Source organism: Panthera leo, chromosome C2 (assembly GCF_018350215.1).
Source record: "Panthera leo isolate Ple1 chromosome C2, P.leo_Ple1_pat1.1, whole genome shotgun sequence".
NCBI lineage: Eukaryota > Metazoa > Chordata > Mammalia > Carnivora > Felidae > Panthera > Panthera leo.
Window position 1 is genome coordinate 2,618,492 of NC_056687.1, and position 26,630 is coordinate 2,645,121.

General features: G+C 60.7%; 2 protein-coding genes across 2 annotated transcripts in view; one reads left to right on the plus strand and one right to left on the minus strand.

Annotated features, from left to right (window-relative positions):
* Window positions 1–1,696: 1,696 nt before the first annotated feature.
* On the plus strand, window positions 1,697–4,501 carry CSTB (cystatin B). The gene is made up of 3 exons (XM_042956091.1): window positions 1,697–1,839; window positions 3,890–3,991; window positions 4,149–4,501. Exons 1-3 carry the CDS (start codon window positions 1,774–1,776, stop codon window positions 4,275–4,277), a joined length of 297 nt encoding a protein of 98 aa, XP_042812025.1. The 5' UTR covers window positions 1,697–1,773; the 3' UTR covers window positions 4,278–4,501.
* A 5,923-nt stretch (window positions 4,502–10,424) lies between these two features.
* The window catches only part of PDXK (pyridoxal kinase), a 29,770-nt gene continuing 13,564 nt past the window's right edge, over window positions 10,425–26,630 (minus strand). The window contains exons 3-11 of the mRNA XM_042955260.1: window positions 23,533–23,637; window positions 22,111–22,194; window positions 21,049–21,095; window positions 20,244–20,329; window positions 19,622–19,667; window positions 16,911–17,022; window positions 15,825–15,961; window positions 14,224–14,290; window positions 10,425–13,939 (exon numbers count right to left, since the gene is read on the minus strand). Of these exons, the coding sequence (XP_042811194.1) occupies window positions 13,827–13,939; window positions 14,224–14,290; window positions 15,825–15,961; window positions 16,911–17,022; window positions 19,622–19,667; window positions 20,244–20,329; window positions 21,049–21,095; window positions 22,111–22,194; window positions 23,533–23,637 (797 nt within the window). The 3' untranslated portion in view covers window positions 10,425–13,826. The remainder of the gene's footprint in view (window positions 13,940–14,223; window positions 14,291–15,824; window positions 15,962–16,910; window positions 17,023–19,621; window positions 19,668–20,243; window positions 20,330–21,048; window positions 21,096–22,110; window positions 22,195–23,532; window positions 23,638–26,630) is intronic.

A 26,630-nucleotide genomic window follows, 5' to 3' on the forward strand; every position in this document is an offset into this window, starting at 1 on the left:
AGGCCCTGGAGTGGCTCCAGGACCCTGGGTGAGGAGACCTGCTACTTGGTCTTTTTCTCTGGCTCCAGCAAGAAGGGCACCCGGGGCATCAAGGAATGAGAGATAAATGTCAGCATTTTCCAGGGCCTTTCGATAGAAAAAGTTATGCTAATTATGGGAGAGATTTAAGCTAGTGTACTAATTACAGACAGTAATAGTAAGAACACTATCAACTCGCCCTGGGGCTGAAAACATTTTATACTTATTAACTCATTTAGAACTTTATAAAACTCAAAACCCTTGGAGATTGGTCACGAGTATTATTCCCACAGACGGGACAGAGCTGTCAGGAGTTAGTCCTATGCCATCCAGCATAGGAGGGGAGAAGGGGGAGGAGGGGGAGGAGGGGAGGAGGGTGAGGAGGAAAGCCCACTGAGCTGCAGGATAGGAAAAGGCAGGAGAACCGTTTTCCATTTTTATGGAGTCAAATCTGACTCATCATACATTCATGCAATTATGAATGAATTGTCAGATCTCCCCTTCCTCTCCCCTTACCGTTCAACCACACCTGACCTTTCACCTTTCCTGAAGTTACAAACCAGGTTCTGCCCCTGGCAGGTATCACAAAGGCTTGTCTCCCCCACACACCTGCTTCCAGCCACTCCCGCTGGGGCTCTGTGTTGGGCCTACAAGCAGGCAAGGCTGGGCCTGGTCCTGCACAGTCAGCACCCAGTGATGGGAGAGGCCTGTGTCCACTGAGGGTTGGGCCAGAGGGCTGGAGGGCCTGGACTTTTCTAAGAGACCAATCCTGTCCAGTCAGCTCCTAGTATGGCCCCCACCCCTGCCCCAAATAGAGTGTGGGACCCCTCCCTTCCCTGGGTGCTTGAATCTGCCCAATCTGAACCCAAATCCTGCCACAGCCTAGCCCTTTCCTAACGCCCTCAATCTGACCACCCCCCCCCCCCCGCCCCCAGCCTGAAGCCCTGGCAGCCGTCTCCTCCTCATCCTGGGATGGCTTTGTGCCTCCTCTGCTCACACACACACACACACACACACACACACACACACACGAGTGCTCCATTGTGCCTCTGGGTCACAGGCTGGTGACCTCCAGAGTGGCCGGCACAAGTGGGGTGCTGGGCCAGGCCTTGCAGATGAGGGGTGCAGGATAGTTGACTGCACAGGGGCCTGAGGCCGGGCAGGGTCTGATCTTGGACTCCGGGATGCCCCGGCAGCCTCCTGCCCCGGTCCCCAGCTCCTGCAGGTCCTGGCTGGGTACGAGCTTCTCTCCCCTCTGCCCTTCCGCAGCTGTCATCTCAGGTCCAGGTAACCACCTGCCTGTGACCCGCTCCCCGCACCCGCCCCCCTCCAACGCTGCGTCCTGCCCTGTACAGGGCAGACTCCACACAGTCCCCTACAGAGCCCACCCCAACCCCATGTGGGACCTGCCCCCAACTGCTCCCTGCAGGATAGCCCCCACCCCAACCTGACCGGCCAGAGGAGGACGACACCACACCCACATGGCGGGCAGTGGGGGACCCAGGATGTCGCCCGCGAGACGCGCGCCCTAGGGGCAGGTAGGCGACCGGCCGAGCCCCGCCCTCGCCCCCGCCCCCCGCCCCTCCAGCACCGCCCCTGTCCCCGGCCCTAGGCCCCGCCCCGCCCCACACAGCACCGCCCCCTGCCCCGCCCCCGCACGCCCCTAGCGTCACGTGACCGTCGCCTGCTTTAAGCGGAGCGGGCGCCTCGGGTCGGGGTTCCGCTCTGGCCGCAGCTCCTCCGCCCGCCGCCAGGATGATGTGCGGGGGGTCCTCCGCCACGCAGCCCGCCACGGCCGAGATCCAGGCCATCGCCGACCAGGTAGGAGGGAGCGGGTGGGGCTCCGGAAGGCGCTCCCGGCTGCGAGGCCTGCGGGTGCGAGCCTGCCCCTGGGGTCCCCGGGGCCCCGCCTCGGTTTCTCCTCTGCGGCCGCAGGCAGGTGGTAGGAGGGTGCGCCGAGCGGGCCGGTCGGGGCCAGAGCGGGCGGAAGCACCCGAACGGCTCCTTCGGCGCCCCTCCCCTGCCGCCAGCCCGCTGCCCCCCGGCCGCCCCACCGCCCGACCGCAGTGCAGGCTGGTGACTCAGCCCCACGAGACCCGTGAAATGAGGAATTCGCAGGGACTGCTGTGCGAGCCCCGCCTGGGCCGCGGCCCCCGGCCCTGCCCCCGCAGCCCCTCCTCGCCGGGACCGGAGGGTCCTCTCCGGTCAGGGGAGGTGGAGCGGGCGTGAGGTCATTTGCTCCTGAATTTGGTGTGAAAGTGACCTGTGGCGGAGGTGTTGCTGCTGGCAGGCACCGAGGCGGCCAGCCGGTCTGCTGGAGGTGTCTAAGAGGACAGGGGCAGGGGGAATCCCCACCTCTGCACCCGGTGCTGCCTCCTTTCTGGAGCACTCTGGGGCACGCAAAGGGAGCATCTGTGACTGACCCCGGGTCAGAAGACTTTCTGCGCCGGCCCCCGCCCCGTGAGCAGCGCCACCAGCCCTGGGCGCTTGGGCCTTGGGCCTCTGTGCCCCCTTGGCTGCAGCCCAGCCCGTCTTTCTCCCCAGTCAGTCCTGGGACCGATGAGCTCCCACTCTGTAGGGAGGGGCCGGGCCTGGCAGTCGAGGCTGCCGCGTTACCTGTTCTGCCACCTGGCGCCTGGGTTTTCTTTCCATTCTTTGCCAGCGGCCTGGGGCTTTCGGCCCCTCCTGAAGCAGACAGAGAGAGGTGAGTCCCTCCCAAAGCCCTGGGCCGTGGTGGGGGTGTCACTCACCCCCCAGAACCACCCCTCCCCCCGCCTTTCGCAAACTGTCAGCAGAGTCCATTCCCTGCAGACCTAGCGTGGCGTTTTGCACAAAGAAGGGGGCTCCTGTATCTGAGTATTTAGACACAGGTAAGCCCCACCCCGGAGAAAGGCATTTGGCGCAATGAGCACCGTGAGTTGCACAGGTAAGATAAGGATCAACTTCTGCCCAAAAGCTCTACGTCTTTTTTTTTTTTTTTAACGTTTGTTTATTTTTGAGAGAAAGAGACAGAGCATGAGGGGGAGAGGGACCGAGAGCCAGGGAGTTACAGAATCCAAAGCAGGCTCCAGGCTCCAAGCTGTCAGCACGGAGCCCGACGCGGGGCTCGAACTCACGGACCGCGAGATCATGACCTGAGCTGAAGTCGGACGCTCCACAGAAGGCTCTACATCTTAAGACACAGTAGGGGCACCTGGGTGACTTCCGACCTCAGCTCAGGTCACGATCTCGCTGTTGGAGAGCTTGAGCCCCGCATCGGACTCACTGTCAGCTCAGAGCCGGCTTTGGAGCCTCTGCCCCCTCCCCCCGCCCCTTCCCCACTCACTCTCTCTCTCTCTCTCTCTCTCAGAAATGAATAAACATTTAAACATTTAAAAATAAAATAAACCTGCAGTCAAGTGCATTTTACCTGCGAAGCCCTGTGCCTGCCGCCTCCGGTGTCTGGGGACATATTTGGAGGCTGTAATGCCCTCTGGAGAGGAGTAGCAAAGACAGTCATGACCTCTCTAGAATAGAAGGGGAAATTTAAATCTATGACTGAACTTAGTTTAAAATTTTGAATTTTAAGAGGCAATAATCATATACAGCCTCTTCGTCAAACTGTTCGGCTGTGAACTGGAAAGGAAAACGGGGCGTCAACTCGTATATAGCGTCATGATGGAAATTTTAAAATCACCCATGCCTAGAACACGAAGGGCCAACGACTTGCCCAAGCACTGTCGCGGGAGTCGGTAGATTTAAGGAGCTTTCTGCCCTCTGTCGGTAGAACTGACCGTGTAATGCCCCTCTCCGCTCTCAAGAACGCTCTTGCTGGAGAAGATCTGGAACGGGCCGGTGCAGGAATCCCGTTTGTAACTGTCCCCTCCCCTAGGTGAAGCCCCAGCTGGAGGAGCAGGAGAATAAGAAGTACACTATCTTTAAGGCGGTGGAGTTCAGGAGCCAGGTGGTCGCAGGGACGAACTACTTCATCAAGGTGAGGGTCAGCCTTGGGGGGGGGGGGGGTGTTGGGGGGCAGGGCCCCGCCCCTATCCGGGACCCTCCTCACGCAGGCTGGTCCAGCAGGGGCACTTGGGGTCAGAGGTCCTCCGGCCTGCCCCTCACTGGCCTCTCTCCTCTCTGTCCGTCTCCAGGTTCAAGTCGATGATGACGAGTTTGTGCACATTCGAGTGTTTCAGAGTCTCCCGCACGAAAACAAACCCTTGGCCTTGTCCAGCTATCAGACCCACAAAGCCAGGCACGACGAACTGGCGTATTTCTAGTTCCCGCTCTGAGCATGGCCCGTCCGTGTGGTTCTGTCCTCTGTGGACACGTCTGGGGTCATAAACGGGTGCCATTTCTTCACTGGGGGTGGGGGCGGGGTGTCGCGCAGCTCTTCTGACTTGCGTTGGGAGAGACAAAGTCAACCCAACCAGCGATCTTAATTGCTTTCAAAGAGCGCTTATATTCTCTTTTCAATACATATTTTTAAGTCTTGGCAAATTTATTCCTTCGTTTTGGATTCTTTTGGCTTCGTCGGAAACCACAGTCCCGTATGGAAGCGTCAGGAAGCGTGAGAGTGGCGTGCTAATATGGTGGTTTGACGGCCACGTGACCGCTGTGCCACGTGGCGCCCCTCCTGGGTCACGTACTGGCCTGAGCTGGCCGGATGCCTCTTCTACCTACAGAGCTGCCCCCCGGGGGAGTCGCTCAAGGTCCCCGCAAGTGGACGGTATACCCAGGACTCCAGGAGCCTGTGCTGCAACCACAGCTCCCCACGCTCGGCTTCCACCGTGTCCTGTCTCCAGGCCTTAGTCTCCCCCATAAAATAAAAGGCTTTGGGCAAATCTGATTCTAGAGCATTAGCTCTGGATGTACTTAGACGCACTCACACACCACCCTCACACCCCAGTAGAAATACACACGCGTGTGCAGAGGACGCCATAGGTGTACGTGTACGTGTAGAATAGTTGTGAGGCCTCGCTGAGCACCATCCGCCTGGAAGCTTTCTTGAACTTAGCCTCTGAGCATCTGGGCAGCGGCACATCTCCGGTGTTCGACACAGGGTCCCCGCCATGAGCGAAGGCAGTGCAGTGGTTTGCCCTGTGTCTGTTTTGCAAATAAAGAGCACGCGCATCGTTGCAAGAGTAGGGGCTGAGACGTCTGTGTGGTTCAGGTCATGGCAGAAAACCGTCCCCGAGGGTTCAAGTTGGTCTCAAATCACCACACCACTCTGCATCGGCGGCGTGTGGCGCTTGGTGCCGGGTCGGCAGCGCAAGGCGCGGGCTGTCCAGATCGCGAGGGAAGGAAGAGCACACCAGGGTCGCAGGGTGAGCAGGCAGGTTGAAAGCGGCAAGAAGAGGGGCGCCCGGGGGGCTCAGTCGGTTGGGCGTCCGACTTCGGCTCAGGTCGTGATCTCACGGTTCGTGGGTTCGAGCCCCGCGTCGGGCTCTGCACTGACCGCTCAGAGCCTGGAGCCTGCTTCTGATTCTGTGTCTCCCTCTCTTTCTGCCCCTCCCTCTGCTCTCAAAAATAAATAAACATTAAAAAAAAAAATTTAAGTGGCAAGAAGAACACCTTAATGCCAGCTGTGTGTGTCCCAATCTCTGTTCTTGAACTAGAAGAATGAAGAGCTTTCCCGACAGGCTCTTGTCCTTGGTAGTGAAGCAATTTGGGGTTGAAATGAAGACCTAACAGAGAGAGAGGAGAGAGAACCCCAAGCAGGCTCCACAGTGTCAGCACAGAGCCCGATGCGGAGCTCAATCCCATGAACCTTGAGATCACGACCTGATCGAAAAATCGAGAGTCTTGAGGCTTAACCAGCTGAGCCACCCAGGTGCCCCTCCCCCCACTTGTAAGAGCTATTGATACATTAGCAATGTACATTAGCAATATTTTCTCCAAGTTGTAATTTGTTTTGAGTCCTAGATTAAAAGCCTGTCTCCAGACCCAGACTGTAGAGAAACTCACCCGTTCCTCTAGAATTTTAATTTTTTAAATTTTTTCGTATGGATTTTGAGAAAAATAGCAAGTGGGGAGGGGCAGAGAGAGAGAGAACCCCAAGCAGGCCCCAGTGTGGGGCTCGAACTCCACGAACCATGAGATCATGATCTGGGCTGAAGTCAAGAGTCGGACGCCGTCTGAGCCACCCAGGCGCCCCTAGAATTCTAGTTTTTTTTTCAGCCCTTGTATGCTGGAGCCACGGCCCTGCTTTTGCAAGGTCAGAAAATGTGCATTAATGCCATTTCCGGGCAGCTCCGTTAGGGCCTCCGAGGCACCCCACCTGGTAATGATGGATTAGTGACACCAACGATTGTGTCCAATGCACAAGTGACATCAGTTATCTGTTCCTCTATCTCTAGGCCAACGTGCGTCTGCTCCCTTGTGAGTCGGCTGGCTGGATCTGTGCCGGCACCGGGTTCCGGGAGCACTCCGAGACCGGGTGCTGCGGGGTGTGCTCCGAGCTGGGGAGGCTCTGCCGGGGCAGAAGCAGGGCGTGCACGGCGCACTGACCTGTTCAGCCCGAGTGGGGGCGCGGGGTCAGGCCTTGGGAAGAGCGACATTCGCCGAGAATCCCGGGACATTCGCCGAGAATCCCGGGCGGAGGAGAGGAGCCTCAGCTGAGGGCAGCGGGGAAAGGTGCCCCCCTGCTGGCCCGGGGAGAGGGTGCTTGGTCCCACCCGGGGAGCGCGAGGACTGGGGTCTGACTCCCGGCGGTGGGACCGGTCCCTGTAGCAGCCTTCTGGGTCCTGGAGAAACACAACACTCGGGGGTGAGTGGAAGAGGAGCGCTTAGCAAGGGCCCCCCTCCCCCGCTCCTGTATGCGCACTCGCTCGCTCTCTCGCTCTCAAAAAAAAAGCGGGGCAAAGGATGAAAAATTCTATAGTGAAATGGGCAAAGACCTGAACAGCCACGACAACCTGTAACACGTCCACACAATGAGAAGAGCAGAGCGAAACCACGTCGGGTGCCGGTCTCTGTCCTGCCCCACAGGCAAACGTCCGGACCTGCTAACCCCACTGCGGGCCGGGACCGGGAATGCAAACAGGTACAAGCCCTTCGCAGACACCCGGGTGACCTCTCGGGACTACACGGCACGCGCCCTTCCCGCCGGCGCTCCCCCGCACGTTGGTCTGTGAGCCCGGATTACTGGTGCGGATGTTTCGGTCATTCACTTCCCCGACCTGGCCACGGGCACGGAGTCCCCAGTGGCTGGCACCGGGCAGGCAGTCGACAAAGTGACCCGATAACGCAGGAGGCTGTAATTCTTCTCTAACTCGGGGCTTTCTCGGCTCACCTCTGCGGGGCCTGGGACTGGGCCCCCCTCGCCCGTCCGTCCCGACCCGCCCTGGCCTCTGCCGTAGCGGCTCTGCTCCAGCGTCCAACCCAGTGGGGCCCACACCCGCCCCAGGCCAGGCAGCACACCTCAAAAACCCAGGGGTGCCCGCCCCTGTGGGGTGAACTTCGACCAATTGGAGAAGACTGGAGAGATGCCCCGCTTGACCACCTGGCCAGCTAGGTCACACGCTGCCATGCATCTTCTCCCCCCTCTCCCTGCCTTGTCCCTTTTTCTGTTCTTACCCGCCCCTTGGGAGGGCACCCCCTCCCCCGTACCGCTTAGTGCAAGGGTGGGGCCCGGGCTCCCTTCCAGGAACGCAGCCTGAGGGAGCCCCCGGCCGGTGTGGTCTCCAGGGTGGGGCCTGCACCTGAGGCCGGGCTTCCCGCCCTCCCCAGGGGACGTCTGCGGCAGGAACCCTCCTGATGGTTGAGGTTCAAGGCCGTGCGTGTCCTCTGCTGGACATCTCATGCGGAGCGTCAGAGAGGGAAAGGTGACCGTGTCGGGACTCACCGGGCTTCATCCCCATCCCCATCACAGGAGGCAGTGGGTTGAATAATGTCCCCCCGGGATATCCCTGGCCCAGTGTCCGGAGCCTGTGGATGTTATCTCACAGGGCAAGGGGACTTGTCAGATGTGATTAAGCTAAGGGTCTGGAGCTGGAGAGGTGATCCCGGACTGTCTGGGGCCCCAATGTCATCCCGGGGTCCTCAGAAGAAGAGGCAGGGGTCGGGGTCAGACTGAAGCCACACCACGGCTGTGAAGTCATGAGGGCCCCTCTAAAGCCTGGAAGAGGCTGGGCACATTCTCCCTGGAACCTTCCAGAGGACCCAGCCCCGCCCACCTATTTGTACAAGTCTGATCTCCAGAGTCGCTTTAAGCCACTGCATTTGTGGAAGTGTGCCACAGCAGCCACAAAGGGTCGTCCACCAGGAGGGCCTTGCGGGCCAGCTAAGGGGCACAGGAGTCAGCAGGGGGGTGGAGAGGCAGAGTTCAAGGTGTTCCAGACATGAAGCAGATCCCTCTCCCACCCTTCTCCTGCTTTTCCTTCCAGGGCAAGGGGCCTGGCATTCTGGAGACTGCCTGGGGAGCTACTCACAAAGGTGTGGGTGAATCACTGTGGGAACACAGTACCTGCCCGGCCTGTAGGACCGGCTGTCACCACCCAGGAGTGAAGGGATTGAGACCCAGGAGCAGTGACATCCATCAGGGATGAGGCTGGTCCTCGGACTCTAGCGGGGCTGGGGGCGGGGCCTGAGAAAGGGAACCCACCCTCCTGGGATCCCTGCCCGCAGGAGGAGCTTAGAGGCCAGCCCCCAGGGCACAGAACAGAGTGGGTGGGACAAGGGGACCTGGGCCACCGTGGGTGGGTTGGGCAAGCTCTTTCCCTTAAGACATACGTGTTTACGGCCTCAGCTCCCATGCTTTTCAGCTCCCACGCTGGGCTGGCTGGCTGGTGGCAGGGGCTTCGGGTACCAGGGGATAATTAACGGGGGGTTCCTGAGGCGGGAGGAATCATTGCACTTCAACACCATGGCCAGAAAAAGATTTATTTACGGGTAATCATAAGTCAGTAGGACCAGCACACAGACACGGCCTCTACAGCGCTGACAGGGACTTTACAAACACGTGCACAGGACGGAGGGCTGGAGACCCCAGCACTGGAGAAACCACCCCCTGGCCCTCCCCCGCAGCCGGGCCCCAGGGGCAACGTGCTCCGACCCGAGGGGGTCACATGGCCTCCACAGTCTGAGTTAGTTTCCAGGAAGGCCCAGGCCAGCCCCGCTGGGCTCTGAGTCAGCACCTCAACCCTCCTGTCCGCCCAGTCGTGCGGTCATTGGCTGGAATCCCAACTAAAATTCGACATCAGAAAGTATGCAGCTATAAAGCCGAAAGCACTCAAAACACCATCCACACACTCTTCACCTTGGAGCCTACACGTTGTACGTTAGGAATTCACTTTCAGTTCCCCAAACGGGAACATCTGTGCTACCCGTCAGGACAACAGGCCCACACGCTTTGCGGGGTGCACCCAGGCACCTTTCGCTCCCCACCTGTGCTCTCTGGGATGTCCTGAAGGCCGCTGCCAAGCCCGCCAATTCTCCCTTTCTGCCCCTCTCCCCCGCCCCGCCGCCCTCACCCCCTCATGCCGGGAGCCGAGTCCTGCACGAGAAACGAAATGTAGTGGCTCTCTGAAGCCAGAGGCCCTGTCCCACGGCTCGGAACGGTGTGGGGTGGGGTGCGCCCCGCTCCCTCCCCAGACCGCCGGGCTCCGCGGAGCAGACGGAGGGTGCTAGGCCCTCCTCACCGTCAGCCCCATTCTGCTGCACCCTCGCCATCCGGCTCCCCAGGACACCTGCAGGGCAATGAGGGACGGCCGGGACAGGGAGTGGTCAGGGGCTTCAGGAGGTCTCTTCCCACCAGAATGGGCTTCCGGAGGCAGAAGGTGGAAACTTGCCCACCGTGGTGTGGGGGCTGCCCCACCCAGGGCTCATCTGCAGCCAGGGTTCAGCGACCGAACCAAGTGGCCTGCCCCGAGCACAGGGCTCGGCTCTGCTGGGACAGCGGGAAAGCTTCTAGAACAGCTGTTTACTCTGCCAGAATTTAAAGAGAAAATTCTAGGAAGAACTTTCCATTCATACAAAGCTTGGAAATATTCTCGAAGTCAGAACTAAAGTTAACTCGTTAAACTCCGTCTTAAGCAAAGGAACGTGTGGTGGGTGGTGTCTGTGAGCACGACCTCTTAAGACAGGCAGGAATGTGGTTTGTAAGACCCTGTGCTTTGGTCAGAGTCTCCCCTCAGTAAGACAGGAAACGTCCTGCACCGAGAATCACCTGCAGAAGTCCACGGGGAGACTCATGCACCGGAAGCCCGGGATTTTAGGAACCTGGCCACCATGGGGCAGCACTGAGGCCAGCCTGGGACACAGACCCCGAGGCCCAGTGCCTGTGTCACTAGCACTAGAGCCCCGGGCACTACGCCACAGGGTGGCGACGAGTGCAAGCTCCGGGCTGGGGTCTGCCCCGCCCCCTGCCGGCAGAGGGTAGAAGTGCAGGGCTGGATTCTGCAACCTGGGCGGGGGGGGGGGGGGGCGGTGAGGGGGGGTGGAGGGGGCTCTAAACAAGCACTCAAGGTTCTTGACACTTTTCACCCTCAAAGGCCCCCCTGACCACCCGACCGCCCCTGCCACAAAGCGACTGCAGCACACACACACACACACACACACACACACACACACACACGCAACACCAGCTCCCTGGCCACATGTGTGCACTTGGGTCACTGTGCTTTGAGGGTCCAGCCTGACCAGCACCCTCGGGGCAGAAATGAAGTGGGAGGTCTCCTGGGCTCCCAGAGCTGCCCTCCCAGGGATGGGGGTCCTTCTGAGTGCCCACCCGGCGCAGGCATCTAACGTGTTCCCTCTGAGCACACGGGACCCGGCTCTGAAGGAAGTCCTAATGTAAACAGTTCACGGAGTGACGGGATGAGAGAAATCACCTGCAGCCGGTCGGCAGGAGCTGGTGTGGAACGAACACGGGTGGGCTTGGTGGCCACACCCCTCTGGGGGCAGAGTGGCGTCTGGGGGCCCCGCGGCTCCCATGAGACTCAGACAGCCAGGACCCCACTCACAGCATCCTGGCCTGCACACTCGCCCCTCTGCCCACTCAAACTTCCTTCCCCGCCTTCCGGCCCAGGCAGGTGCTAGGGTGGGGGGTTCCTACAGAAACCCTGTCCCATGGGGACATGTGCACGGAGACCCCAGCAACCTGCTGGGGGGCAGAGAAGGAAGACAGAGATTCTGGTTATCCTGGTGCCGGAATCCAGAGTGCTCACAGGTGCCTGTGATTCAGGCAGACGCAGCCCCGACGCCCTGGGGCAGGTGGTCCCATCGAAGGGCAGGAGGGATAAAGGAGGGGGCGTGCTCACAGCGCAGGTCCAACAGCTAGAACGCTGTCACCTCCTTTACCGTACATTTCAACTAGCAGTGAACGTGAGGTCCAGCAAGGAGGGAATGGCAGTCAGGAGTGGCCTCGGGACACCCAGTGAGGCCAGGGCCCCGCCCGCCTGGCCCTGCCCCACCTGCCTGCTCCCCAGAGGCAAGGATTGACCCTTCGGGGGCTCCATCACACAGCATTACTTTCCTGGACGATGAAGGTGGGGAGGAGGGGGATTCTGCATCGACACGGGGACTCAGGCATCATGTTGCTGGCGGGGCGCCCTGGCCTCCGTTCTGAACACGAAAAGCACGCCAAACCAGGCTCAGTCCATTGTAAAGTTAGACGACATTTACAAAATTGGTTCCGACAAGGTCAAGAACAGCACAACAAAGCGTCATTTTTACCATCGCTGACATACGTTAAAGAATAACGCAGATTACCACGATGACCTTAGCAAGACTTGGCAATGATCTGAAAATGGTTTTAAAAAAAGAGTAGTTTGTAATTCATCTTTAAGGCCTACAGAAGCTTTGAAAAACCATATTGAAATCTGTCCTCTGGTAATAAGCAGGCGACTTAGGACTGATACACTTCTCATTTTAAAATATATAATTATTACTCTGCATGTTACTAAACTATGGAAAGTAAAAACAAAGATTTACTCTAATTTGGACCCAACCTATGTAAAAAAAAAAAAAGGAAGGAAGAAAAAACCTATGCTAGTGACCACGGCTGACCTCTGGGTGGGAAATTCTAAGCACAGACCAGCCAGGGCCCGCGTGTCTATGCAGGACCACGCCCAGGATAGCAGTGGGCTCAGCAGCAGCGCATGGTCAGCGCAGCTCGCCGGGAGAAGCTGCTGTGGTTCCTGCGGGAGCCCCGCGCCCTGCAGGGGCTCTTGGGATGCCGGGGTCCCGCTGCTGGGGGCAGAGGACTCAAGACCCCACCACTCCCAGCGGTCGGGGCTTCTCGGTCGGAGGAACTTGAGATGAGAACGTCCGAGATCCAGCCAGAAAGCTCACAGTTTCACGGGAAGTTTAGGGGCGGAATAACTATCGTTCTATGTACAGTTGGGGGAAGTAAAAGCATCAAGTGTAACACGAAGCCTGAGCCCCTGAAATAAAACTTAAAGAACAGAGGGTCAGCGTCTGCAGTGTTCCCAAGGCCATGGTACACACAGAGTAAGCCCCTACGCCCCACACGGTATCCTCACGGAGGGTTTTCCACCATCTCGTCGCAGAGAGCTACCATGGCCCGTGCACGGGCTGCCCGGTGCTAACGCACGAGAGCGGACACTCAGGACGTGGACAGACTGGGAAGAAAGAAGAGCGGGCGGAACGGCACGGACGCTGGTATTTCTGTTTCGGGGAGTTTGCAACAGAGTGAACACCGCCCTGCCCAGGAGGTGGCAGTGGATCCTGGGGACACTGGCCCTGCTGCAGAGGAGAGCGCGGGCTGCAGGAGAGGACCCGCCTGTGGGACGGGGAGGGGCCCCCCCCACTCTGCAGGCTCTGTCCCCTCCCGGCCGCAGGCTCCTGGGGGAGGCGGACCTCTGCTCTCCCCAGGGCGGCGCGGAGAGGGGCACCCTCGCTTGCAGCCACGCCTGGGGGTGCCCCGGGCAGTAGACGCCCGGCCTGGTGTCGCAGCCCGAGGCGTCTGAGAGCTGCGAGCCCGGCGCTCTGCCCCGGCCCCTCCCCTGATCTGCCAACACCCTCTCCTCGGAGAAGGGGCTCAAGCTGCGGCTGCCTTTCAGGGGGCCTCGCGCACCCCGGCTTCCGGTGGCACGGAAGGCAGGACTGAGCGGGCAGGGGCGAGCGCACAGGGTGACTGGCTCGTGGGGTTAAATATGCCAATGGTATCCACGGCCCTCTACCCGTCTCTGCACGACCACGTGGCACGAGGCATCTGTCGCCAGCCAAGGGTGGCAAGCGCGCAGACGTAACCCGGCGTGCCACAGACCAGGTGAGGTTTCCGGCAGGAACACAACGGGCCAGTCTCGCCACGGGCTGTTCCAGCCTCGGGAGCCCTTCCTCATCCCCCGTGCGCGTCCGGGCCAGCTGGTCTCGACCTGTTCCCGCAGTGACGCAGTCCCCGGCGACCTACCCCACAGCTAGGCCACAAACGAGACTTCTCAAGCAGGAACAAAGGGGGGCGGGTCACAACGACAACAGAGGCATTTGGCAGGATTCGCCCAGACGCGGATGGTTAAAACCCAACTCTTTCTCAGGGACGCACAGACTCCAGGACTTTCCCCAGCCCTCGCCCGCCAGGGATGGGACGCCGCCGGGGGGCCCACGGGAGCGGGGTTCCCGGGAGGCCCAGGAGCCCTGGGGGACAGGGAGCTGGGTTCCCAGAATTACAGATTTCTGTGATCGCTTTGTGACTTTTAAAAAGCAGGACCAGCACGTTTTCACAATTAAGACCGGTTGAGGCTGGACACTCACGAAAGAAAAAAATATCAAGTTTCGGTCACGGCTCTAAGGCAGATGCTACATTTTCACAGGGACGACGATGGAGACACCGACACGCTGTGCGTTAGGAGGTGGCACGCGGGCCCTCACAGCACCGCGGCCTGGACCACGATCTCCGGGTTCTCGATGTCCTTCTTGCTCTGGACCATCCTCAGCTCCAGCTGTGCCGGGCTGGGCTTCAGTCCTCCCCCTGCCTGGGCTGCAAGACAAAGCGTGGGTGACAGGGACAGACCAGAAGGCACTCCAGTTTCGTGCCCCCTTCCCTCGCCTGAGCCCTGACGGTCCGTGTCCCCTCTGGGGCTCCCGTGTGGGGCACGAGCTCCGCAGGCTAGCAGAGGCGGAGGGAGCCTCGGGACCCCGCTGTCGGCTCCCTCCCTCCTGCCTCCCCCCTCCGCTCTCATTGCCGTCTCCTCCCCGCTCTGCTCTCAGTGCAGTCCCCCTGCCCCCTCCGCTGGTGGGCTCGGGGGCCCAGCCAGGAGGTACCTTTTGCACATGCGATGGTCCGCTGCAGAACGTGATGCATGGCCGACAAGGTCTTCTCACAGGCCACCTGCAGGGCGGGAGACGCACACACGTGGTCTGTGCTGCCCGGGGCCCGGATGGGATTCTCCGTTCACCCAGACCCTGCCTCCGCCCTGAGACAGCAGGGCACTGGCTTTACCGTCACATGCTCCCCACCAACCTTCCCTGGAGGGCTGAGCAGATGCCTGCGTACTAAAACTAACCACCTTCCTCCAGACCGTGCCCTCTAGGGGAGGGCTGGGCTCTAGCACTCGTCGGTACTGTGTGCCGTGCAGTAGCTTAATAGGTGTTTCTGGAAGGAATTAGTTATAAAGAGTCTTCATCAAAAATGACTCCTACCCCAAAGTTGGCCAAGGTCACTGCTTACTGGCACCTCAAAGTCAAAGACCCGGGGCTTAGCAGGAGCCGGGGAAGCGAGTGGAACCCCCTCCCGCCCGACCTGGGGATGTGTCGAACCCAGTTTGGCCTCAGGTGGCCCAGCAGCAAGGTCTCCACTGCGCACCAGATGGCCAAGGCGCCCTGTACCAGATGAAGATCCCATGGCTGCCAACGGCAACAGCAGGTCTGTGCTCCCCCTGGTCCCTGGGGGGCGGGGGGGGGGGGCAGGCAAGGACACAGCAGGTCTGTGCTCCCCCTGGTCCCTGGGTGGGGGGGGCAGGCAAGAGGGGCAGGGCTTCGGTCCAGCCCTGCGTCTCACAGACAAGCTAACTGATGGGATGGGAGGGGCGTGCCAGCCTGCAGCGGGTAGAGGCAGCTTTAGGGGCATCCACTTCCAGATCCCCACCTGGGGCTCCTCCTTCCCTCGGTGGACCCAGCACAGACGGGGGCGTGGTTCCTCTCTAACCACCCTGCACGTTCTAGAGACGGCAGGCAGGCCCTGACGGCCACCAAGTAAGTGGAGAAGGAAATAACAGAGGGGCCGGGGACAGCCTCGTGCACAGCTGTCCACTTGCGTGGTTCCAACAATGCTGAAGGAGGCCACGGCACGATCTGACGTCACGAAGGAATTTTCCCGCACGCCGTGCAGAATGCAGCCATCACTCCTGAGCTTAACCACGGGGGCACGTGGGCCCCTGCCACCCCACACCCCCATTGACAGAACCGGTAGCAACGGATCCGCTCGCCTAGCAGAGCCCGCACACAATGGCTTTATCTCCGTACAAACGCACCTGTGGACGTTTACACACAAAGCAAGGGATGGGGGAGGGACGGACAGACGCGCAGACAGTGTCTGACAAGAGCTGAGCCTCTCTGCAAGTCTGACTTCGGAGCCCCGTCCCTCACGCCCCCGAGGGGGCTCCCAGCCTCTGAGTCTCTCGACTCACCAGGGTGATGACGTCTTAGGACCAACTTTCACCGGGCTGCTCTCTGGGAGATGTTCCTAGTTCCGGACCTACCGAGGCTGCGGTAACCCCTCCCAGGCTCCGCCTTCCCGGGGCTCACACCTGCTCCGCGGCCTGACAGGCCGACTCCAGCATGTGGTATACGGGTGGCCTGTTTGAGCCCCCGCAGAACCCAGATGGTCCCCGATGGGGGCAGGGAGGGGGGCGCGTCCTGCTGACCTTGAGATTGTTGGGGTGCTTGTGCGTCCATGCCAGGAGCATGGCGGCAAAGAGGTCCCCGGTGCCCACGAAGACCGCGTCGACCTTGTACATCTCCATCCGGATGCGTTCCGTCACCACAGAGCCATCGGGGTTCCCTGGAGGAGAGCACAGCCGATGGGCCCCGAGACCCCGGGCCAGCAGAGAACGAGCCCCTCGTCTGGGAACCGGCCTGCCCTCCTCCCCGCTCCTCCCCCGCATGGTGGCAGGGAGGGCTGGTGTCGCCTGTCACAAGGGAGGGAGTAGACGCCAGAACCCCTAGCAGGATGGCCCGGGGGAGAGAAGAACCGCACAGCTGGGCGTGAGGGACCAGCACGTGTGACCGGGTGCGGAGGGAGCCCCAGTCCGGCCCAGTAACAAGGGCACCGACAGCCGTGGGGGCCGTGAGCTTAATGAAATGGTATGGGAGCGCACAGGGGCATGTGCGGGGCTACACGGGTGTGCACGGGTGTGCACAGGGGCACATGGGTATGCATGTACGAGGGTACGTAGGTGTGCAAGTAGGTGTGTGCATGGGTGTGCACAGGGGCATGCTCTCCCGAAGACACAGAGGGAGTGGTGAGAGAGCTCCGTGCTCTCTGGGGCAGCGGGTGTGACCCCAGCCTCCTGTGTCATTTCAGCACCCCGCAGAAAACACCAACCCAGGCGGTATTTACGTGAACCGACAGTCGACAGGTGAGGCCGCACAGGCACCCCCGGCTCTGTGGGAGGGGACGGTGTGGACGCCTGGTTCCCCAAGCCCCGGGCCGTAGCCGGGCCATCCACGTGACCCGAGCCTGTACGACAGACGCTCTCCTCGAGCCGACGGCACGTCATGGGTGTGGAGAGCTTGCCACTCGGTGACCGCGGGGAGGCCTCCCACACCTCGACTCACAGAACCCTCTCTCGGTTTTTGTTCTCAGTGTGTTTAGGGGGTGACGGGAGTTCAGGACACCGACCGCCTGCTGAGCGAGGCCCGAATTCTCTTCCCTACGGAGCCTCAAGCCAGGGAGGCCTCCAGGAACCCGCGGCGAAGAGGCAGGAGGGAGCCAGGGTCGCGGGACTTACGGATCCTCTGGCTCCCCAGCGCGATCAGGTAGTCGCTGCCCCTCGGGGAGGGCAGGTCAGAGCTGGTGATGACCACCGTGTCGGGGCCCATGGCGTGCAGCACGTCCATCACCTGCCGGAGCACAGGACTGCGTCAGCCACGCCGCGGCCCCCTGCGCCAGGGCTCCCAGCAGCCCGAGCAGCCGGGTCCGACCGGCAGGAGGACGCCCTTCTACGGGGTCTGACTTGACGGAGTGGACACCAGAGGCCGAGAACACGAGGAATGGCGCCCGGGTCCCGCCTGCCCCCCGCCAGCCCGGGCGTGCCGAGTGGCAGCTTAGGGCCACCACCCCGATTCCCTCCCACGAGCACACCTGCCGGGCCCCACACTCTTCCTGTGCCCACATTCCAGAGGAGGGCGTCAAGCAGGCCCCAGACTGGCTGTCCTTTCTCATCTGGCTCCAGGGCGGCAAAACCAGGCCCACCATCAGGCTGTCACGTCCTGTCCACTCTGGGAAGCCACTTGTTCCCTCACTTGTTCATTCAATGAAGCTCTCCCGCTGTGTGCCCAGCAACACGCTGGTGGCTGGAGGCTCCCTGGCCTCCCACGACACACACGTTGGGACCAAATACCCGCTGGGCAAACGGGGGGCTCGGGAGAGCACCAGCTACACCGGAGAGGGGTGCTCCTCTCGCCTCCATGGGGGCAACGCCAGCTAAGCCCCTCGGGCCTCCCGCCCCTCACGGCTCACTGTGGGAAGCTGGGAAGGCTCTCGTATGGACCCCGAAGCGTGCGTAGGCGTTCAGAGCGTCTGATCTTGGCCCAGTGTGGATCCCGAGTCAGGCTCCCTGGCCCAGGAGAAGCCTCCCAAGTCCCAGCACGTGGCTACGTCCCCCCCTCGTCAGCCCGGGGCCTGCGGGCTGGGGAGAAGACAGGCCAGGGGGTCATGTGACGAGGAACAAGCTTTCTGCAAGTGGCTTTTCCTTTCCTCCTTGTACAAGGGCCTCAGAGCTGGGTTGGTGACCATGTCGGCAGGCACCCTCCGCTCCAGAGTCTGGGGCAGGCTGCGGGAAACGTGTCCCTGCCACACGCGTGGAGCGTGTCTCCTACCCGCCCCCCCCCCCCCGCACGGGGCACCACACAGGCACACACCGGCAATGCCCTGCAGTCCTCGGAGCACACGGGCGCACAGCAGAGGAGGGTCACCTGTGACCCCAGACCACCTGCTCTCCTGTCCCGGTGTCACCTGACTCTGAGGCCCCCGGGTACTGTGCCAGCTCAGAGCGAGACCCTCAGAGCAGAGAGGAGGGCACCCGTCTCCCCTTGCCACAGTGAGCCCTCTGCACATTGGGAAACAGAGGCCCCACAGCCCCTCGGGCCCGGGTGTGGCCAGGTCTAGACCTGGCGCTCGGATTTGTCTCCTGGATGACGGAGAGAGCGTGCGCGCCTGATGAGGCCCCGCCATGACGGGGCGAGGGCCCTGGTGTGCGGGACCCGGGTCTGCTGCTGGGACACGTGGCCCAGGACTCCACGTGAGAGGTTAAACGACAGGCAGGCAACAAGTTCGACAGGGGAAAGTCGAAGAGCTTTGGAGAGGAAACCTTGCCTACCTCACTTCCGGCCGCCCCTCCCGTCAGCGGGCCCTGTGGCTTCCAGACGTGCCCAGCCAACCCCCAAAGGTGTGAGCCAGCTCCTGGCCATAAATCTCTTCATGCACGCATGCACGCACACAGGCGTTTGCACACGTGTGCCCAGACACACACAGCACCCCACATACGGGCACACGCACGCTCCCTCTCACTGGTGTCGGACGGACCTGACGGGCGGTTTCTGATCCCTGCTTCTCTGACCTGCATGGGCTGGGGTGGTGGCGAGCGTGTCTGGAGGGCTGGCCCCTGCTGCCCGTGGAGGCCGGCCCCTGCCTCTCCGCAGACACACAGGTCACGGGTGCGCGGGAGAGCCGCACCCGGCAAGCTGGATTCATGGTACCTGGCACACAGCAAGCGCTCACTAAATGCCGTGACCGCCACGGGCTGAACTGTGTCCCCCCGAGACAGACGCTGGAACCCTAAGCCCAGAACCTCCGAGCGTTTCTGATTTCCTCGTAAGGAAACACGGTCCGTGCAGATTCGAGCCGAGATGAGGTCACTAGCGTGCGCCTGGGTCCTATCTGCCTGGCGCCCTTAGCAAGAAAGACGAGGACACAGACACACACCGCGGGGGCCCCTTGAAGACACAGGCAAAGGCTGGTGACGGGTCTACAAACCCAGGGGCGCCAAGGATGGCCAGTGGCTGCCAGAAGCTGGGAGGCTGGCAAGCAATGGGTGCCTCCCTGCAGGTTTTGGGCCGAAGACAGTCCCACCGACACCCCGATCTTGGCCTTCCGGCCCCCAGAACCGGACGGAACGCACTTGTGTTGTTGTCAGCCACCCACCCGGTCTGTGGCACTTTGTCACGGACGCCCCGGGAAGCTCCCACGGGGACAGCCGCTGTGCGCAGAGCAGGCGGGGGGTTAAGCGGACCCAGACAAGCACTGTAGCTGCAGCTGCCCGACCCAGTGGCTAAGACAGAATCTACAACACGTCCCTCAGGCCCCACCGGGCGGCTGGCTGGGAGCCGGGGTGCTGACCACCTGGGGTGCCCATTTCCCCTCCCCGAGGGCATGTGGCTGTCCCCTCCCCACCACGAGCGGTGCACCTGTCCCGCGCCAGGCCTCGGAAGGTCTCCTTACCGCTAACGCTTCTTCTTGACTGTGGATCTTTCTGCCGCTCAGTAACCTGGAAGACAGATGAAGTGCGGGTGAGACCTTGCTTCTCTGGGTCCTGCTGGAAACATCCCCAAAGCTCCGGTGGCTCCGGTGACCCCCTCCCATCCCCACAGGAACTAACTCAGTGTCTGCTGGCCCCGTGATGCCCCCAAGGACCAGTCAGGGGTAACATTTAATAGCAGCAAGGGACAGCAGCACACAGCCCCACTTAGTGGCCAGTGAGGGTGACCGACATCCACGTGGGTTTTGGAGCTCCAGATGGCCGCCTGCGTCAGGTGGCGTGGGATCCCCATCCCATGGCCGGTGTCACCCACGTATGCCCTCAGCCCCTCCCCTTTCTGTCCCCAAAGGTTTGTGCTGCTCGGGAAAACGGCTGGGGGTCAGCACGACCACAGGAAGTCAGGGTGAAAATAACCACCCCCACCGTCATCGGGCCAGGCCACCGGGTTGGCCCCCCACTCAGAATGGCCTGCCCCCCACCCCCTGAGGCAGGACTTCGGGAGGAGGGCCTCAGTGGCCTGACCGGCTCCGGAACAGCCCTCCCCATGGGGAGATCTGAAAGCTTCCGTGGCTGCAAGTTACTTACTCAGCCTCGAACTGGTTGGGGGTTATGATGTCTGCTACCGGCACAACCTTCTCTTTGTAAACTGGAAGGAGGTCCTCTGGAACGTACTAGAGGGCGACAGGGACACAGGCTGACGCGTACAGCAGAGGAAATGAGGCCAGGGAGCGTTTGCTGAGAGCCCCGCGGTCCAGGCTGGAGACCCGGAGCCCCGCCGTGAGCCCCACCGCGGGTACGAGACGCCGGTGCCCTGCGGCCAGGCCGGCACGCGCTCACCCGAAGGCCCCGGGGTCCTGGGGTAGGGCCGGGGCCAGCGCCCTCCGTGCCCCACACGCCAAGCTCCCCTGCTGGCCACGGGGTGACTCCTACCAGCGGACTGACGGCACCCCGCCCTACACTAGTCAGGGGCGGTAAGCTACGGCCCGTCTGCTAAGACACGGCTAAGGGGGAAACGGGAAAGAAGGAACACTTGTGACACACAGAAACTACAGGAAATTCAAATTTCAGGGTCCATGTGTAGAATTTTATCAGGAAACAGCCATGTCTGTCTGTCTGCAAACTGTGACTACTTTTTTTCTTGAGATTTTATTTTTAAGTCATCTCTGCACCCAGCGTGGGGCTCGAACACACAACCCTGAGATCGAGAGTCGCAGGCTCCACCAGGAGCCTGAACCAGGAGACGTACGGCCCCAAACGTCTACTCCCTGGCCCTTTACAGAAAACCTCGTCTGCCGACCCTGCTTCCCGGCAAGGATGATGTGCACCCCCAGAGCGGTGTCTCGCCCAGAGAGACGTGTACACTTGGATTAACGTGCCTGAAATCACTAACCATGGAGCCTTCGCCGTTCCATTTGTCGCCCATCACGGGGTCGCACACTGCGGAGGCAGAAAGGGCATCTGTTAGCACAGGGTGAGGCTCCCGAGAGGAGGACGCTTAACGTTTGTTTCTGTTGTTAAATTTCGCGTGTGCGACTGATCCTCGTTTCCTGGATTCCACGTTTGTGGTCCGAGGCCAACTACTCTGATCGATTTCTCACAATCGTTTGTTTGCGCCTTTCTCGAGAGTGTGGCACAGAACAGCATCCCCTTTCCCTCCGGCCCCCACACAAGCACGTTCCCTTCCCGCGACGGTCCACATGCCGTGTGGGACCTGCCGTGAGGCCAGCTGAGGGTGGGGACCGGCGCGGACACCTGGGAGGCCCACGCCTCAGGGAAGGCCCCCGAGTCTGCGCGGCTGAGGCAGCAAGGACGCACCGATACGGCAGGGGCCCCCGAACCCAGCTACCGTTCACGACGGGGGGACCCACACGTCAGGACACTGGGGTTCCCGCCAGGAAGGAAGAAGTGTCACATGCGGTCGGACCCCGCAGAGGCCTGAATGTGCACGTGTGAGTCCCAGAGGGGAAAGAGTAACCGAAGCGTCCCACGTGTTGTCTTGCCCGGAGAGGCCTCTGTGTGGGACACGCTCAGGGCTGGCGCTGCAGCCCCGGGGGGTGGGACGGACAGGCCCGGCGTGCGCCTCAGCTCTGTCCCAGCTGGGTGTCCACCATCACCCCACCCCCACCCCTCACTGGCCAGGCGCCGCCCACGACATGCACATCCACCCCATCCTCTCAGGGGTCAAGTGTGGCCACCCAGCCCCCCACACACACACACTGCACACACGGGCACACGTGGACACGGATGACAGCACGTATATAACCCGCTTCTCTGCCAGGGTCACCGTGAGGACGTTCTGAACCCTTCCCAGAGCTCTGAGCTTTCGGACCGGGAGAGGCGGGACATGAAGGAGGGGCGTCCGGGAGGAAGGAGGTCGAGCCCCCGCTCCCCGGGTCAACCCCACCGGACAAGGTGGCGCCCCAGCGTGCACGCGGGAGAGCCCGGCACCTACCGTACACGAGCCCCGAGTTCTGCCGCTTCAGCTCCCGCACGATGTCCACCACCGAGGCCAGGAAGGACTTGTCTCTCGTGTAGCCTGTGGGGGGGGACGCACGGGCCACCCTCATCAGAAGGCTCCCATCCTGGCCGCGGCCCAAGGAGAAAAAGCGCCACCAAAACCACCTGCTGCAGGGGCGCCCGGGGGGCTCGGTCGGCTCAGTGTCCGACTCCTGATCTCAGCTCAGGTCGTGACCTCGCCGTCGTGGGATCCAGCCCCACGTGAGGCTCCGCACGGAGCAGAGAGCCTGCTTGGGATCGATTCTCTCTCTGCCCCTCCCTTGCTCACAAGCAAGCGCACGCTCTGTCTCAAAATAAATAAACTTAAAAAACAAACGAAAAAAACCCCATTCTGCTCTTGAGAAGGGCAGGAAGTTCTCAGATCCTGTGACCAGGGTTAAGACAAAGTGTCCTCAATATCTATAGTCCCTGAGGGGACACTATGCATTTCCCAAAAGTAAAGTCAAGTTTTATTTTTTTTAGAATCTTTTTTTTTTTTTTTTGAGAAAGAGTGCATACGCACACACGAGTGGGGCAGAGAGAGAGACAGAGAGAATCCCACACTCAGTATGGAGCCCGATGTGGGGTCTCAATCCCACAAACATGAGATCATGACCTGAGCCAAAATCAAGAGTCAGATGCTCAACTGACTGAGCCACCCAGGCGCCCCATCAAGTTTTAAAGGAAGGGAAAAAGCCATGAGTGATAGGTGTACAAAGAATATTTTCTTTTGTCTTTTCCATTTTATTTAGAAAAATCGTTTTTAATGTTTATTTTTGAGAAAGACATAGTGTGAGCGGGCGAGGGGCAGAGAGAGAGGGAGACACGGAATCCGAAGCAGGCTCCAGGTTCCGAGCTGTCAGCACAGAGCCGAGCCCGACGCGGGGCTCGAACTCACGAACCGTGAGATCACGACCTGAGTCGAAGTCAGATGCTCAACCGAATGAGCCACCCGGACGCCTCTTTTCCGTTTTCAATAATAAGTACATTCACTTCTAACTACGTACATAAATGCAAATACATATTTTTAACGTTAAGGTGACTCACGAACCAATGCGCCAAGTGGCAGCAAGTTGCTTGCCTGGGTGTTTTCGCTGCCAACCCCCCGCGTATCCTCCGGCCCTACACGGGTCCCAGAACTCCAATACAGCTCATCTGAGACAGCACCATGGGCCCCGGGCATCCAAGGCCACGCGACTGGGGCACGGCCGTCATCAGGGCACCACCAAGTTCTCGGCGGCACAGCCTATCTGTCCTCGAAGGAGGCAGGGGCCGGGGTGGAGCCCGGGGGCGGGGGGGCGGGGGGGTCCCTCCCCAAGCCCAAGCCCCACCGGATCGAGGCCCACGGGTCCAGCACCCAGCTCCCCCGGACACTTACCCGTGAGCACATAGTCATATTTATTCACGCTGTTCAGCTTCAGGCCTTCGTACAGCTCCTGGAGTTCATTGGAGTTCAGCACTTGACCTTTCCAGTGTGGGTAGCCTGGGGGGGGAGAGCAGGACAGTCGGGGCCTCGACACCAGGGCACACGCGTGAAACACGGCCTTCCCCGACGGCCGGCCGCGGCCCAGACACGCACTCGCTCACCGGCCCTCGATGGTGCCGTGCTTTGGTGGGTCCCCTGGACACCGTGCACCTCAAAGCCCCCCCGCAAACACCGCCGGCTCTCGTGCTGCCCGGCTCCAGGCCCCCTCCCGCTGCCAGCCCCTCCGGAGTCAACCCAACGCAGCGAGGCCGGTCAGCTCTCCACGCTGGCCCGAGCAGCCTGTGTCGAGCGGACACGCAGACACGGCGCACGGCTGCGCACCTTCTCCCGGGGGCGCCCCCGCCCCGGGCCACGGCGGCTGGCTCCGCCAGCCTCCCCCGTGCGCGTTTCCCCCATCCAGGCCGCGTCACGTCCTGCCGATCCAGCCCTACAAGACTGAGGCGGCCACCAAGGCCAGCCCCAGGTCAAGGCGTGACCAAGAGCCAAACGTGAACTAGGAGGAGGCTCCGACGCGGGCTCTCGGCCCTAACGGGTGCCCCGGGTGAAGTGCTCGCCCCAGGCTCGTCAGCAGGCAGGACTGCCGGCCTCCTAGGGGACCGTCGCGCCATGCGGGAGGACCCCTGCCCACCGTGGACCCCCTGACGCTGACCCATGAAAACATGGTCCTGGCGGCTCTGGACTGTGTTCCTGGTGCCCGGCTTCTCCCCACGGGCCTTTACCCTGGGCTGTGTTAGCTCTTTGTGCTGAGTCCTGGGAGGTCCCCTGACACACGGGGTCCATCCCTAAGCCCTAGGAATGAGCCTCCGACCCCTTGGGCTCCAAGGCATCCCTCCCCCAAAGCACACCCACCTTTTGTGGGTCACCTCCACGCTTCCCATCCCCAGGGGTGTCTCTGACGTCAGCAGCACCCACACCCCAGGCGGCTTGTCTGAAATGCAGATTCTCAGGCCCTGCCCAGCCCGTGAGTCACAGTGTTTGGGGGCGGGCCCGGCACTCAGTTTCAGCAAGGCCTCAGGAGGTTCTTACGCACACACGCATCTGAGGGGCACAGACCCAGGGCAGGGGGTCCACAAACGAGGGCCCGTGGGCCAAGTCTGGCCCGCTGCACGCCTCTGCACAGCCAGGTTTCACATTTTTATTTTTATTTTTTTTAATTTTTTTTTTAACGTTTATTCATTTTTGAGACAGAGAGAGACAGAGCATGAACGGGGGAAGGTCAGAGAGAGAGGGAGACACAGAATCGGAAGCAGGCTCCAGGCTCTGAGCCATCAGCCCAGAGCCCGACGCGGGGCTCGAACTCACAGACCGCGAGATCACGACCCGAGCCGAAGTCGGACGCCCAACCGACTGAGCCACCCAGGCGCCCCGGTTTTGCATTTTTAAATGGTTGGGGCAAAGAGAGGAGGGACACGTTATGACCTGTGAAAATTGCATGAAATCCCATTTTCCGTGTCCACGAAGGAAGCTGAAGTTTTGCCGAAGCTCAGCCGCGCCCAGCCCTGCACATGGGGTCCCTCGCGGCTCTCACGCTACGAGGACGCCGAGGCTGCAGAGCCTCCATTATTCACTATCTGCCCGTAACAGGGTAAGTGTGCCAGCCCTGCTCACCCAGGACGGGGGGTCTGTGGCCTCCATGTTAAGAGTCATCTCTGAGTCGAACCATAACGAGCTCTGTTGAAGAAAAACAGGCCCGAAATGGGGTGTCTTCCATTAACGCCCCACGTCAGTACACCAAGACCTAATACCTCACTGCACCTTCCACACTGGAGTGGAGCCTTTAGCCGGCCAGCATGGAATTTCCTGGCCAATATTGGGAAACTTACCGATGGACCCATTCCGTTCCCCTCGGAAGGGCAACCTTACCTAAACCCAAGGCATTCGCTGCTGATAAATTCCTCTCTCTCTTTTTTTAATGCTCTCTGTCTTTAAAAACCTTTTTTTCTCCTTCAGCTTGGCAGAGCCCCCTCTACTTTCCAGACGGGATGCCGCCCAATTCACGAGTCATTTAACAAAACCAAGTAGGCCTTCCAGTTTACTCAGTTGAATTTCGTTTTTTTAACAGATCCCGCATCACACCCACCAGGACGGTCAGGATGAAAAAAGCAGACGCATCAGACGACACGTGCTGATGAGCATGCGAAGAAAGGGGAGCCCTCCCACCCCGCTGGCAGGGACAGGACGGCGCAGCCACCGTGGAAAACAGACTGGTGGCCGTTCACGTGGTCAGAGTTACCCTCCGATCGAGCGATTGTGCCTTTGGGGGTATCTATCCGGGAAAAACGGGAAAATGGTCCCCAGATGTACGTGCAGACGGACGCTCACAGCCTCAACCTTCGTGACAGCCACGACTCACAAACCCGCGTCCATCAGTGAACGGACACACGAGCGAGGCGTGGTGTATCCCTACGCCAGCCTTAAAGTGGGGCACGGACACCTGTCGCTGCACGGACGAGCCTGGAGAACACGAACAGTCACCTACCCCAGGGTTCCGCGTGTAGGAGACCTCCAGAAGGGGCACACCCACAGACAGAAAGTGGGACAGCGGCCCAGCCGCCAGGAGGAGGGGGCAAGGGTGAGGGACAGGTATGGCTCCCGCTGGAGCAGAGCAAACCTCTGGGAGTGTGCTTGTATTCAGCGAGCGATACACGTAAATAGGTGACCTGATTCCACGGCACGTAAATACCGGACAGAGACGTTATTTAAGAAAGGAAGAGCTTTCTGGGGCCGCCTGGGCGGCTCAGTCGGTTAAGCATCCAACTCTTTAGTTTGGCTCGGTCGTGATCCCAGGGTCGACGGGATCAAGCCCTGCACTGGGCTCCCAGCTGAACGTGCAGCCTGCTTGGGATTCTCTCTCTGCCCCTCCCCTGCTCACTCACACGCTCTCTCTTGCTCAAAAAAAAAAAAAAAAAAAGAAAGAAAAAAAAGAGAGAGAGAAAGAGAAACACTTTGAAAAGAGGTGAAAACAAAAAACGAAAAACACCCCAAGTACT